This window comes from Sapajus apella, unplaced genomic scaffold (genome assembly GCF_009761245.1).
Source record: "Sapajus apella isolate SASKATOON/1434 unplaced genomic scaffold, GSC_monkey_1.0 scaffold7, whole genome shotgun sequence".
Classification (NCBI taxonomy): domain Eukaryota; kingdom Metazoa; phylum Chordata; class Mammalia; order Primates; family Cebidae; genus Sapajus; species Sapajus apella.
In genome coordinates this window covers 41279187-41292091 of record NW_022436947.1, presented here as the reverse complement: position 1 = coordinate 41292091, position 12905 = coordinate 41279187, and the positions used below count along the sequence as shown (strand labels likewise).

General features: G+C 37.4%; 1 protein-coding gene across 1 annotated transcript in view; it reads left to right on the top strand.

The window, feature by feature from the left end:
• The window catches only part of GNAT3 (G protein subunit alpha transducin 3), a 58844-nt gene extending 56067 nt beyond the window's left edge, over positions 1-2777 (top strand). The window contains exon 8 of the mRNA XM_032276431.1: positions 2070-2777. Coding sequence (XP_032132322.1) covers positions 2070-2260 — 191 coding nt within the window. The 3' untranslated portion in view covers positions 2261-2777. The remainder of the gene's footprint in view (positions 1-2069) is intronic.
• Positions 2778-12905: the final 10128 nt, after the last annotated feature.

Genomic DNA, 12905 nt, shown 5'->3' with positions numbered 1-12905 from the left:
ATTTTGCATATAACAAATAATATTCACATATATTGAATATTACTAATTAAATATAAACTCATAATTAAAGGTTTTATATTTTATATATATAATAGGATTTATATCTTAGAGCAGTTTTTAGTTTATGTTTCAACAGAAAGTACAAAGAGTTCCCATGTACTTTCTTTCCTTTTTTTTTTTTTTTTTGTTGAGGAGTCTAATTTTGTCGCCTAGGCTGGAGTACAGTGGCACAACCTCGGCTCACTGCAGCCTTGACCTACTAAGTGCAAGCTATTCTGTCTCAGCCTCCTGAATAGCTGGGATTACAGGCCTGCGCCACCACAACCAGCTGATTTTCATATTTTTAGTAGAGACGGGGTTTCACCATGTTGGTCAGGCTGATCTTGAACTCCTGACCTTAGGTGATCCACCCTCCTCAGGATTACAGGCATAGCTGGGATTATAGGTGTGAACTGCTGCACCCTGCCAAGTCCATCATTTAATTAGGGTTCACTCTTAATGTCGCATAGTTCTATGTGTTTTGACAAATGCAGGTCATGTATACACCATTACGGTATTATACAGAACAGCTTCACTGCCCTAAAAATCCCCTGTGTCCCCCATTCATGCCTCCTCCCTCCCCACACCCCTGGCAACCACTGATCTTTTTACTGTTTCTATGTTTTTGCCTTTCCCAGAATGCAATATAACTGAAATTATATGACATGTAGCATTTTCTTACTGTCTTCTTTCACTTAGCAATATGTATTTTTAAATTTCCTCCATGTCTTTTTATGGATTGATAGCTAATTTTTTTAATTTCTAAATTAATATTCTATTCCTTAAATGAACCACAGTTTATCCTTTCAGCTACAGAAGGACATCTTGGTTGCTCCCAATTTTTGACAATTATGGAAAAACATGCTGTAAACATCCATTTGCAGGCTTCTGTGTAGACATAAGTTTCTAGGTAAATGCCTAAAAGTGTGATTGCTAGATTGTATGGTAAGACCATCTTTAGCTTTGTAAGAAACTGCCAAATTGCTTTGCAAAGTGATGGTACCATTTTGCACAAGCAATTAACTCCTGTAAGTCCATACCCTTACCAGCATTTGGTACTGCCAGTGTTTCGGATTTTAGCCAGGTTATATGGCTTTAAAACTTGTCCCTTATGGAGTTTTGCTTCTAGTAACAATAAAGTAGGAAACAAAGACTTATTTCTTTAGAAAATCTTTATGGTACTGCTCCATCCCGTGTCAAGTACCCACAAAGCATATTCTGTTATAAAGCCATCAACAGATCATTTTCAGTGGTTCTGTATTTTTTAGCCTACTTATTATATTTCTGCCTTGTCTCAACTGATTCATTGTGCTTCCTGCTATTGGACTAAACTTTCTCAAGCAGAGCCTTCATTGTGTGAGTGCTTATAACACATCAGTCAAGACTACCTCTCTATAGCCTTTTATGTCTCATCCTAACGCCTTTGTTTTGCAAGTAACATAGTCTATAATCTAGCCCATAGCATCTATTCTACTTGATTTCCTACAATTCCTCTACAAAAATCTTTCATTTCTATCCAACTTGATTCTTCAAAGCTCAATCTGTTTCCCTTCCCTTCCCTCAAGTCTAGTGGTATAATTCTCACTTTCACTATTTGCTTTCACTTACTTTTCTCTGTTGCAGCTACCTCTCAACGTCCAGCCCAAATACCACCTCCTCTGCACCCCAGTCATCTCGCTTTTCCATTCTTTTTCTCTTTTAGCTTGTATAAACATTCACACCCATACCCACAAATACACACATGGTATTTGATGTTTATGTAGGCTTGTAACACTCACTCATTTTTTATTAATATTTTGGCATTTCTACTGTACTGTGAGCTTTCTGATGCAGAGTTTACCTTGTAGCCACTGGGAGCTCCCAACCGGGTAAGCATAGTTCCCACCACCCTCACAATTGACCCTTGCCTTTATGATTTTGCAATACTTAGTATATCAAAGTAAAATCCTAAAACTTACTGATATTATTTATAGCCTATTCTTTTTAACGTGCGATTAATCTTTACCTCTTAAAATATTTTGTTTAACAAGGGCCAAATACATTTGAAGATGCAGGAAACTACATCAAGAACCAGTTTCTAGACCTGAATTTAAAAAAAGAAGATAAGGAAATTTATTCCCACATGACCTGTGCTACTGATACCCAAAATGTCAAGTTTGTGTTTGATGCAGTTACAGATATAATCATCAAAGAGAATCTGAAAGACTGTGGGCTTTTCTAATCAACCATTTTCTCTTCCACTCTTGCTCATATATGCTTTTCAAGATATAAAAGAAAAGGTGCTGTGTGATGTGTTTAGTTTGAATAGACATTAACTTATCTAGACATATAAGTAGCATTGTAAAGCAAAAAGTTTTTCTCACAAAAATATTTATGTATTATCATCTGTATCTGGATAAGTTTAAATTTCTTTGGGTCATGGGGAATGGGAGTGCCTTTGATGTCCTTATATCTAAAAACTGATATATTTTGGTAGCGGTTCCAGTACATATCAATGACACTGAATTTTTTTTTGGAAATAAACTTCTGCTTGTGAACTATCTTTATTCATAGGATAATGAAAAAATATGAAACAATATTATTTCCATTGGCCAGATTTTGAGAAGCATTCATTTTTGTTGATAATGTAACTATGCCAGTACTGCAGAGGCTTTTTTTTTTTTTTTTTAAGAGACAAGGTCTCATTGCATTGCCCAGACTGGAGCACAGTGGCACAGTTGTAGCTGACTATGGCCTCAAACTCCCCAACTTGGGTGATCCTGTTGCCACAACCCCCTGAGTAGCTAGGTCTACAGGTGCATGCCACCATGCCCAGAACGCCTGGCCTCAGGTGATCCTCTCTTCTGGGCCTCCCAAAGCCCTGGAATTACAGGCATGAGCCACTGCTCCTGGCCTAGAAAGACTATTTTAAAAGAGCATGAGGCATTTACTAGTCAATTACCCCTCTGTTAGGCAGCTGCAAATGAAACATTCTCTATATATTTCTTTGTTAATGGGAAATTACATTTGCAAAATAAATATATTCAATTTTATCTCCTACATTGTTTTCTTTAAAAAAAATCATTAATGTTGAATTTCTCTTGGAGTTAAAAATTTTAATAATTTATTTTTTTATACTACTCTGGTTGAAGAAAGGGGGAATTGTATGGTCAAATACGTAATGTAAGGCTTTATAAGTGAATAATCGTTTTTAATGGAATGCCCATTCCCCACATTTTATTCCAGATTGGCATGGAACATTATGACAACTGATGACCACATGGGCTTTGGGATGATAACTCTAGACTTCAAAAGAGAAAAATAATTTAATGTTTTAGCACTAGTACGTTTTGTGTTTTGTGAATAAGAAGTGGGAAGGAAAAACAAGCAGATTTTTGGAAGATAAATGTTGAGCTCCTCCACTGGTGTATGGTCCATTATATCATATTTTCTTGGAATGGTCAACGTCTACTTTTTAAAAAACCAAGTTGGTGCTTTATAAACGAAATCATGTAAATTATAAAGAATAAAGGTGATTTTTTTTTTCATTTTAAAATTGTCTACTATTTGCAAACATACTTTTAAAGCATGTCTTGGCCAGGTGTGGTGGCTCACGCCTGTAATCTCAACACTTTGAGAGACCGAGGCAGGCAGATCACGAGATCAGAAGATTGAGACCAAGTTGGCCAACATGGTGAAACACCGTCTCTACTAAAAATACAAAAATTAGCTGGGCATGGTGGTGGGCAGTCCCAGCTACTTGGAAGGCTGAGGCAGGAGAATTGCTTGAACTAGGGAGGCAGAGGTTGCAGTGAGCCAAGATTGCGCCACTGTACTCCAGCCTGGTGATACAGCAATAATCTGTCTCAAAAAAGAAAAAGGAAAAAAAAAATCATGTCTGAATATCATTTATCCTTCTATACTTCTGGAAAGTGATACACACTCACAATATTAGGTCAGCATATTAGATTTATAATGACTCTTTTAAAAATATTTAATTAAGGTTTTATAAGGTGAGTTGTAGGGAACATAAACAATTTGCCAATCTTCATTTAGGTGGATTTAGGTAACTCTGTCTCTCAGTGTTGTTACTTAATTTATCTATGACATGTTTTACTTCTGAACACATAAAGATAATCATAACTCAATAAATAATCTTCACTAAAGTGCCTGCGGCTTTTTGCCCCCAAACACAAAGTGATTATCAATAAATAGTCAAATTTTAAAAATTATATTAAAAAATTAATTTGAAATTTCAAGGTATCAAGCACACAGGAAAGAAAGCATGAGCAATCATTTAGTTGAGGCATTCCATAAAGTTTTCTGGCTGAGAACCACTATTTGTACGACAACCATTCAACATTTTGCTAGGAAACGTTCCATTCAAGATTTTAAATAAATATTACAAATCCTATATTACATCCATTGCTTTGTCTTTCCTCCCTTCCCACTCTACTTTAACCTGTTTTCTTCCGTAAGTGTGAAGAGGGACATCCATAAAGGAAAATGTATCATTTGAAATGTTACTGACTTAAGTTTAAGATTCATTTTTTTAGACAAGGTAGGTGGAAAGGGTGGGGTCACAAATGGTTCAATTTGCCTTTCTTTTTTTTTTTTTGAGACGGAGTTTCACTCTTGTTACCCAGGCTGGAGTGCAGTGGCGCGATCTTGGCTCACCGCAACCTCCGCCTCCTGGGTTCAGGCAATTCTCCTGCCTCAGCCTCCTGAGTAGCTGGGATTACAGGCACGCACCACCATGCCCAGCTAATTTTTTGTATTTTTAGTAGAGACGGGGTTTCACCATGTTGACCAGGATGGTCTCGATCTCTTGACCTCGTGATCCACCCGCCTCGGCCTCCCAAAGTGCTGGGATTACAGGCGTGAGCCACCGCGCCCGGCCAATTTGCCTTTCAAAAGTGCCTAATTCATTTTGACCTGTGCAAAGTGACAGGCATCAATATTTATTTCTGAAAGATTGTTCTCTGAGAACATTAAACAGTACGTTAAATAACCAAAATGAAAATGAAAGTTATCTTGAATTATTTTAAAAAAGAAAACTCCTCCCAAAATTATGTTTTTACTTAAAGAAGTTTTTTTTATCATCACAAATATCGCCATGCTAAAAATGATTTCAAATTAAGGAAAGAGAATTTTTAGTAAAGAAAAAAATTAAATATGTGTTTGTATTAATTCTTTAGTGATTGTAACCTTTGAAATTTAATTATTTCAGATTTCACTTTTAAAAGTTTAATATAAAAAGTTAGAGTAGAAGCACAGCATTTGGGACTAATTTTTTAAAATAACAAAATAAAATATGAAAAAATTTGCATTTACTCTGAGACCCGTAATGTTGGTTAAAATGTAAACATCCATTTCAAGCTGAAGCTCAGGCTTCTACCTGTGTAGTCAGCGCCCTTGCGTGGCAGCTGCTGGTCAGTCACATGCTCAAACAGCAAAAAAAGAATGCCACTCAAACTCGGTCAAACATGATTATAATGCTAACACACTGCACTACCTCAGAAACAGGATGTGGTCTTAGATACAATAGGGTCATTAACAACCAATCCTCACAGCAATTTTCTAGAAGCATCAACTGGCCAATAGGTTAGACTTTAGATCCTGGGACTAGTGACTAGAGAGTTGAATAAAGATATACTCCTGTGTCAAAATATTATGGCCGTGGCTGGGAGCGGAGGTTCACGCCTGTAATCCCAGCACTCTGGGAGGTGGAGGCGGGTAGATCACCTGAGGTCAGGAGTTCCAGACCAGCCTGGCCAACATGGTGAAATCCCATCTTCTCTAAACATACAAAATTTAGCTGGGCATAGTGACGCACACCTGTAATTCCAGCTACTCAGGAGGCTAAGGCAGGAGAAACACTTAAAGCCAGGAGGCGGAGGTTGCAGTGAGCTGAGATTGTGCCGCTGCACTCCAGCCTGGGCAACAGAGTGAGACTCTGTCTTAAAAAGAAGAAATAATAATACACACACACACACACACACACAGACAGTGTGGAAGCAAAGAACTCCACAAAGATGCTGTATGGAAAAGGGGTTTCAAATTCTGTGGAATCGCCAACATTTACTATGAATATCCAATATCCTATTGGTTAAAAAAAATTATGAACAAATAATACTGTTAATAATAGACTTAATATTAGTCTTATTAAAATATCACATAAATAGGCAAACTATTTTCTCAGGCCATAAGCCTGTCCTAATACAAATTTCCTACCAGATACAACATCCTATTCAATTACAAAATGTGTTTTTAAACACTTGCAGAGAATGACTTAGGCTTGACTCAACCAAACACTTTAGACATGAGAAAAAATACATCTTTTATGATGATTTATGTGTCTTTACTATATTATACACCTCAGAATTAGAAGTAGACACATTAGTTAAACTGTATGAGTACGAAAAATAAAATGTTTGTAAGAATTATGGAAGAAACTGAGAATCCTCTATCTTAGAACACCTTTAAAATAAGAAAACAACTCTCTGCTTGGGATGAAGTAAATATTAACAAGATAATATTAATATAACCGATTGAAGCCCTATTTCCATTAATGCCTTCTGACGTTCTTACAACCAATCTATAGCCACATGGGGGCACACTTACATCACAGCTTTTTCCCTACGACTATTAAAAACAACAATACATCTAGATGACCAATAACTTTAATGAAACAAATAATAAAATCTTGTTATGAATCATACTACATGTTTTGCTTTTAACTCAGTAGTATAACATTCTGAAAATCATAATATGTAACATTTTAGTCAAGTTTATAATTAACGAAGCTACTGAAACTGCTCCAAATTTGCAGAGTGTTACACAGACACAGTTCTTTTCATGGTCTTGTTACTTTTTTGGTCATTTTCAAATTGCTGTTTTAATCTAAGTAACTATTAATTTTGTAAAGTATGTTTTTCAATTGATCTGTATTGTGTTTAAAATCTTGATTTGCTCACAGTGACTAGTAAGAGAAATATAATTTGATGCCTGACAACTACTGTGTTTTGTGAGTTCTAATCAATTGATTGCGTATTCATGTATATCTTTTTAGCAAATCATAGTAAAATCCCATTCTGCTAAAACATTAACCATTCCATTATTCTGTTTATTACAACTTTTTCCCAACGACCACTTCACCAAATCAAGAAGGAAATAAGTGCTCTGTGACATTTTTCTTTATCACCACTGCTGCAGCCACACATTTTTCATTAATAATAGCACCATCTTTATTTTAAGCCACATTTGTCAAACTAGTTAAGTAATAAATAGAGCCAAATGAAAGAAAAAGGAAATAAAAAGACCCTAATTTACTTCATGGGGGAGAGTAATGGCCTTCTAATTATTACACCTTTCAGACAAGAAATAATATCTGAGACACAGGCAAAGCCAGTATTTTATGTGAAAGGCATTTATATTTTCTAAAGTGGTCAGATTGGAACAAAACCAAGCACACATATGTGATTGAAAATAACTTTTTTTTTCAAAGTACACTGTTGTGAGTTTTCTCCTCTGAAAAAGAAAAATGATCAAGTATTAATTACAGTACAATATCAAAATTGATGGAGAATATTTATATTTAATACATTAAAAGCCTTAGCTGGGAGAAAAGAAGTAGATGATTCACTTAGAGTTAGCATTAGAAAGTTCATCATATAAACCACTCCATCCCAAATGCCAAAGAAAAAGATGATCTGGACTACAATTACCTTATTCATTAAAAGTCTGAATATTTTATTACACTTAAAATATTGGTATACAAACAAAAATCTATATAAAGCACAAGGTAGGTGAGATAATTTACCAGCAAAAGAAACAATCTTATTTCCTTGGAAATCAGAGGTCTGTGAATTTGATACTCCACCTGAAGCCACAAATGCTTTGCCTCTATTCAAGAAATAATCACTTACATTTTTATTCTCACATATGGTGTCCACTTCAATGATACATGTGGCAGAATAGCATAATCATCTACACTTTTGGAAACAAAAGGTAGAGAATTTTATAATAAAAACATACAAAGGCCAGGTGCAATGGCACACACTTGTAATCCCAGAACTTTGTGAGGCTGAGGTGGGAATATTGCCTAGGCCCAGGAGTTCAAGACCAGGCTGGGCAGCATAGCAAGACGCTATCTCTATTAAAAATACAAAAACTTAGCAGAGCATGTTGGAATGTGACTGTTGTCTCTAGCTACTTGGGAGGCTGAGGCAGGAGCATAGCTTGAGCCCAGGAGTTTGAGGTTGCAGTAAGCTATGATCACGCCACTGCACTGCAGACTAGGCAACAGAGTGAGATCCTGTCTTTAAAAAAAAAAAAAGTATATGAAAAACAGACACAAATACTTATTTCATTTTCACAATTGTGTTCTTTTTTAAACATAAAAGGAACACTGTGACAGGGTTCAGTACATGTACCCCAAAATGTAGCACTTTGGCATTTGAGAAGACAGCTTAAATAGGAAGGTCTCTCTGACTTTCTCTCACCATTCCCCAGAAGCAGGTCATAAAAGAATTCTCTGACCTTCCTTTAAAGTAGGTCAGAAAGCCCTTATTCCAAAGTGATACTTCCTATACCAAAAGGAAAAAAATAAAGACATAGGGACACCAAGAGTAATTTGAACAGACCTTGCTAACGTCCCCCCAGCTTATTACCATTAGATCATGCCCTCTTTCATTCAATCATACTTGCACATGGCTGTTGTACTAGTCCATTTTTCATACTGCTATGAAGAAATACCCAAGACTGAGTAATTTATAAGGGAAAGAGGTTTAACGGACTCACAGTTCCACGTAGCTGGGGTGCCCTCACAATCACGGGAGAAGGTGAAGGAGGAGCAAACGTATGTCTTCCATAGTAGCAGGCAAAAGAGCGTGGGCAGGGAACTGCCCTTTATAAAACCGTCAGATCTCATGAGGCTTGTTTACTATCAGGAGAACAGCATGGGAAAAACCCACTCCCATAATTCAATTACTTCCCACTGGCTCCCTCCCATGACACAGTAGGGATTATGGGGGCTACAATTCATGATGGGATTTGGGTGGGGACACAGCCAAACCATATCAACTGTCCAGCCTTCATTCAATGCAGGAATTAAACACACAGCTTTCTCTGCTTCTTTGGGTTTTAATTTCTGAAGACTTCTGTGTCACATACATCTTGTACTGAACTTGCATGCCTTTCTCTTGTTAGCTTTTCTTTTGTAATGGGGGTTTCAGCCTTGGACCTAGCTACAGATGAGGAAAAGATATTGTTTTTCTCCCCTACAACTGCTTGATAACCTAAAGCCACAGCCGGGCTACTTTGCTATGTTTTTCCAGGATGTTTTTACCTTAAAATAGTGGTGGACGTACCTACACCGTTATATTTTGGACTCCGGACTCCCAGAAGGCTTCAATAAACTTAGATTCCAACAGCAATCACTAATCTGGTATTTCACTGTAAATCTGTGGCAAAGAGTTCTCCTGAACTGTGTTTTCCCTGCTGGGACAGGTGACACAGTCACTGTAGGGAAGCCTGGGCTATGTTTAATGACTTAATTTTAAATCCCAGTTTGAGCGCCAGCCCGCTGTGAGACATTGAACAGTTGTTTATCTTAGGTGATCATTTTCTTACCCATGAATAAACAGAGTAGATTAAACAACCACCACAGACCAACATAAACTCAGCTTCTGAGTCAGCAGTTTCTTTTGAAAACGGATACCAGAGTAAGCTTGTCTTAATAGTTACTAAAAGAAAACAAAAACAGAAGAGGAACGGCACGCAAAAGATTTTCAATGAACATTTAAAATATGACTTTTATGTTTAAAAATTGTGATTCCCTTTCCATTTTTGGTTTAAATTGAAGGCATAAAAGTGTTATTTATTCCTGAGGAAAATAACCAGATATCTAATATTGCTCCTGGTAAAGATTTCACAGGCCAACATTTCATTGTTAAGCCTGGAAGATCATCTCTTGTCATCCAAGGGAGGGACAATGAATTAATGCATAAAAATTTTATTAAAGAAAAATATGGAAACTTGGTAAGTTACCAAACATCACCAATCTGAATACATAAAATGAGCCAATATATGTTAGCTCCAAAAAATCATAATGAAAATAATAAAGGTGATTTTTAAAGGAATAATATGGCATTTATTCATACTCATAATGTCTTACCTATGTAAGAGAATTAAAAAGTATTTGATAAATTAATAAATGATGAGTCCATATTTCCCATAGTGACCTCTCAGCCTGAAATGGAAATGTTCCAAACTTCAATATCCCTGTCAATATAGATCTACACTCCCTGCATAGCTGGTTGCCTAAAAATAATAGCTAAGTTTTACTTTTTAAAACTAGTAGAAGCTGAGATCACTCCTAGGTTAAAATAAAGTTTCAGGAGTGCAGTTACTCAGGGAAAGCGGCCTTGATTTCACATGTTGAGACCTTTGCAGGATCAAAGTCCACTTGCAGGATTATCTGCCAGGACTGCCCTCTCCTCCACAAGCCCCACTGGCGCCTACTCATTCTTCAAATCTTAGGTTAGAGTTCACTTCTTAAGACAGGGTTCTCAAACTTCATGGAATAGAAGTTCATTCACCTGTATGTACTTCTACAGGTCTTCATAATTTTACTTTTTCTTTTCTTTTTGTTTTTTAAGACAGTCTTGTTGGCCGGGCGCGGTGGTTCAAGCCTGTAATCCCAGCACTTTGGGAGGCCGAGGCGGGTGGATCACGAGGTCAAGAGATCGAGACCATCCTGGTCAACATGGTGAAACCCCGTCTCTACTAAAACTACAAAAAATTAGCTGGGCATGGTGGTGCGTGCCTGTAATCCCAGCTACTCAGGAGGCTGAGGCAGGAGAATTGCCTGAACCCAGGAGGCGGAGGTTGCGGTGAGCCGAGATCGCGCCATTGCACTCCAGCCTGGGTAACAAGAGCGAAACTCCGTCTCAAAAAAAAAAAAAAAAAAAAAAAAAAAGACAGTCTTTCTCTGTCACTCAGGTTGGAGTGCAGTGTTCTGATCTTGGCTCATTGCAACCTCTACCTCCTGGAGTTAGTGATTCTCGCGCTTCAATCTCCCAAGTAGCTGGGACCACAGGCGTGCACCACCATGCCTGGCCAATTTTAGTGTTTTTAGTAGAGATGAGGATTCGCCATATTGGCCAGGCTGGTCTCAAACTCCTGGCCTCAAGTGATCCGCCCCTCTAGGACTCCCAAAATGTGGGGATTATAGGCGTGAGCAATTGCATCTGGCCCATAATTTTACTCTTTACTACTTACTAAAGTTTAAGAAATATTATGTGTGTAATTTTTCAACTTATATTTATTTCTTCATTTTATTACACACTCCCTGAGAGCAGAGATGAGATAGGGGTTTTCCCCAACTGCTCTTTACACAAAGTAGAAATGTAGTGAATGAATGGGAATTAATAAACCAATGAGCCAAAGATTATTTACCAAGTTCTCCTGGAGAGTTTCCTTATTACTCTTGACTTCCAGAATGCCATGTTTTCCTGTTTTTTCTCCTGTCTCTCATGTTTCTTCTCCTCAAGCTTCCCTGATCATCATGTAAATGTCAGTATCACTAAAAATATTCACTAGACCATTATCTCTTCTCATTCTATACATTCTGAGAAATCTTAAGTCTTTCACGGCTTCCTATTTTTTCCTGTAAGATCTGTCTCTTGATCCCTACAAACCTAGGCAGACAAATAAAGCTCAACATTTCCAAAACAAAACAAAACATGATTTATTAGCTCCACCAAGGTTATCCCTTCTCTCAGTTATTCAAGCCGATTAGCCTTTATCCTTCTTCTTCTTTTTTTATCAAAAATTGAGATGGTTTCACTCCTGTTGCCCAGGCTGGAGTTCAAGTGCACAGTCAGTGCTCACTGCAGCCTCGACAGCTTCGACTTCTCAGGTTCAAGTGATTCACCTCAGTCTCCCAAATAGCTGGGACTATGGGTGCGCACCACCATGCCTGGCTATTTTTTTTTTTTTTTTTTTTTTTTGTATTTTTAGTAGAGACTGTGTTTCAGGCTGGCCTTGAATTCCTGGGCTCCAATGATTCACCCACCTTGGCCTCTTGAAGTGCCGGGATTACAGTCATGGGCACCTATTCTTTTCTTTCACATCTCAAATTATGCAACATGTTTTGTTCATTCTACATTCTCATTCTAAATATTTTAAAAATCATCTGCTTTTCTCCGTCATCACTGCCCCTTGTCTTGCTCGTCTCTCTTGCAGATTCCTGAAACACCTTCTTAAACTGGCGGCCTCCACTCTTGCCATTACCAATGTTTTTACCCAACTGCCAGATGCCCTTTCTAAAATGCAGAACAATTACACGACACAATTTCAAATGCTTCCGTGGTTCTCTAATGCCTATAAGAACAACGTCCAGCTGCCATAATGTTTAAATGTTCTTAATGACCTGGCATCTTTTTACCTTGCTAGCCCAATCTTTTATCTTTATAAATACAATGGCAAATGTCTTCTCTCCTAGAACATTCTTCTCCTCCCTGTTGGCTGACTAACTCACTCAACCTTTAGACTTTTACATTTTTAAGAAGTGCTCCCTTCACCTGCCAGTTCTTGGCTGCCTGGCTGTCCTATGTGATCTCTGACCAACTTATACTTCCTTCTTCAGAAGCCTTATCACTATAACAGAGTCAAGTAAATCCCTGTGAGTAGTACACAAAACAGACAATCCACATTTAAATAAGCACACTTATGCATATGCTCTGTTACTCTGTGTGTAACAGGACATTTGTATGTATGTAGGTGTTAAGTTTTCCAGCTTTGTATTAATGCTCCTGGTGGGAAAGGGAGAAATAATAAAACTATCTAAAGAAAATGATGTATTATGAGTAAAAGGCCATCAT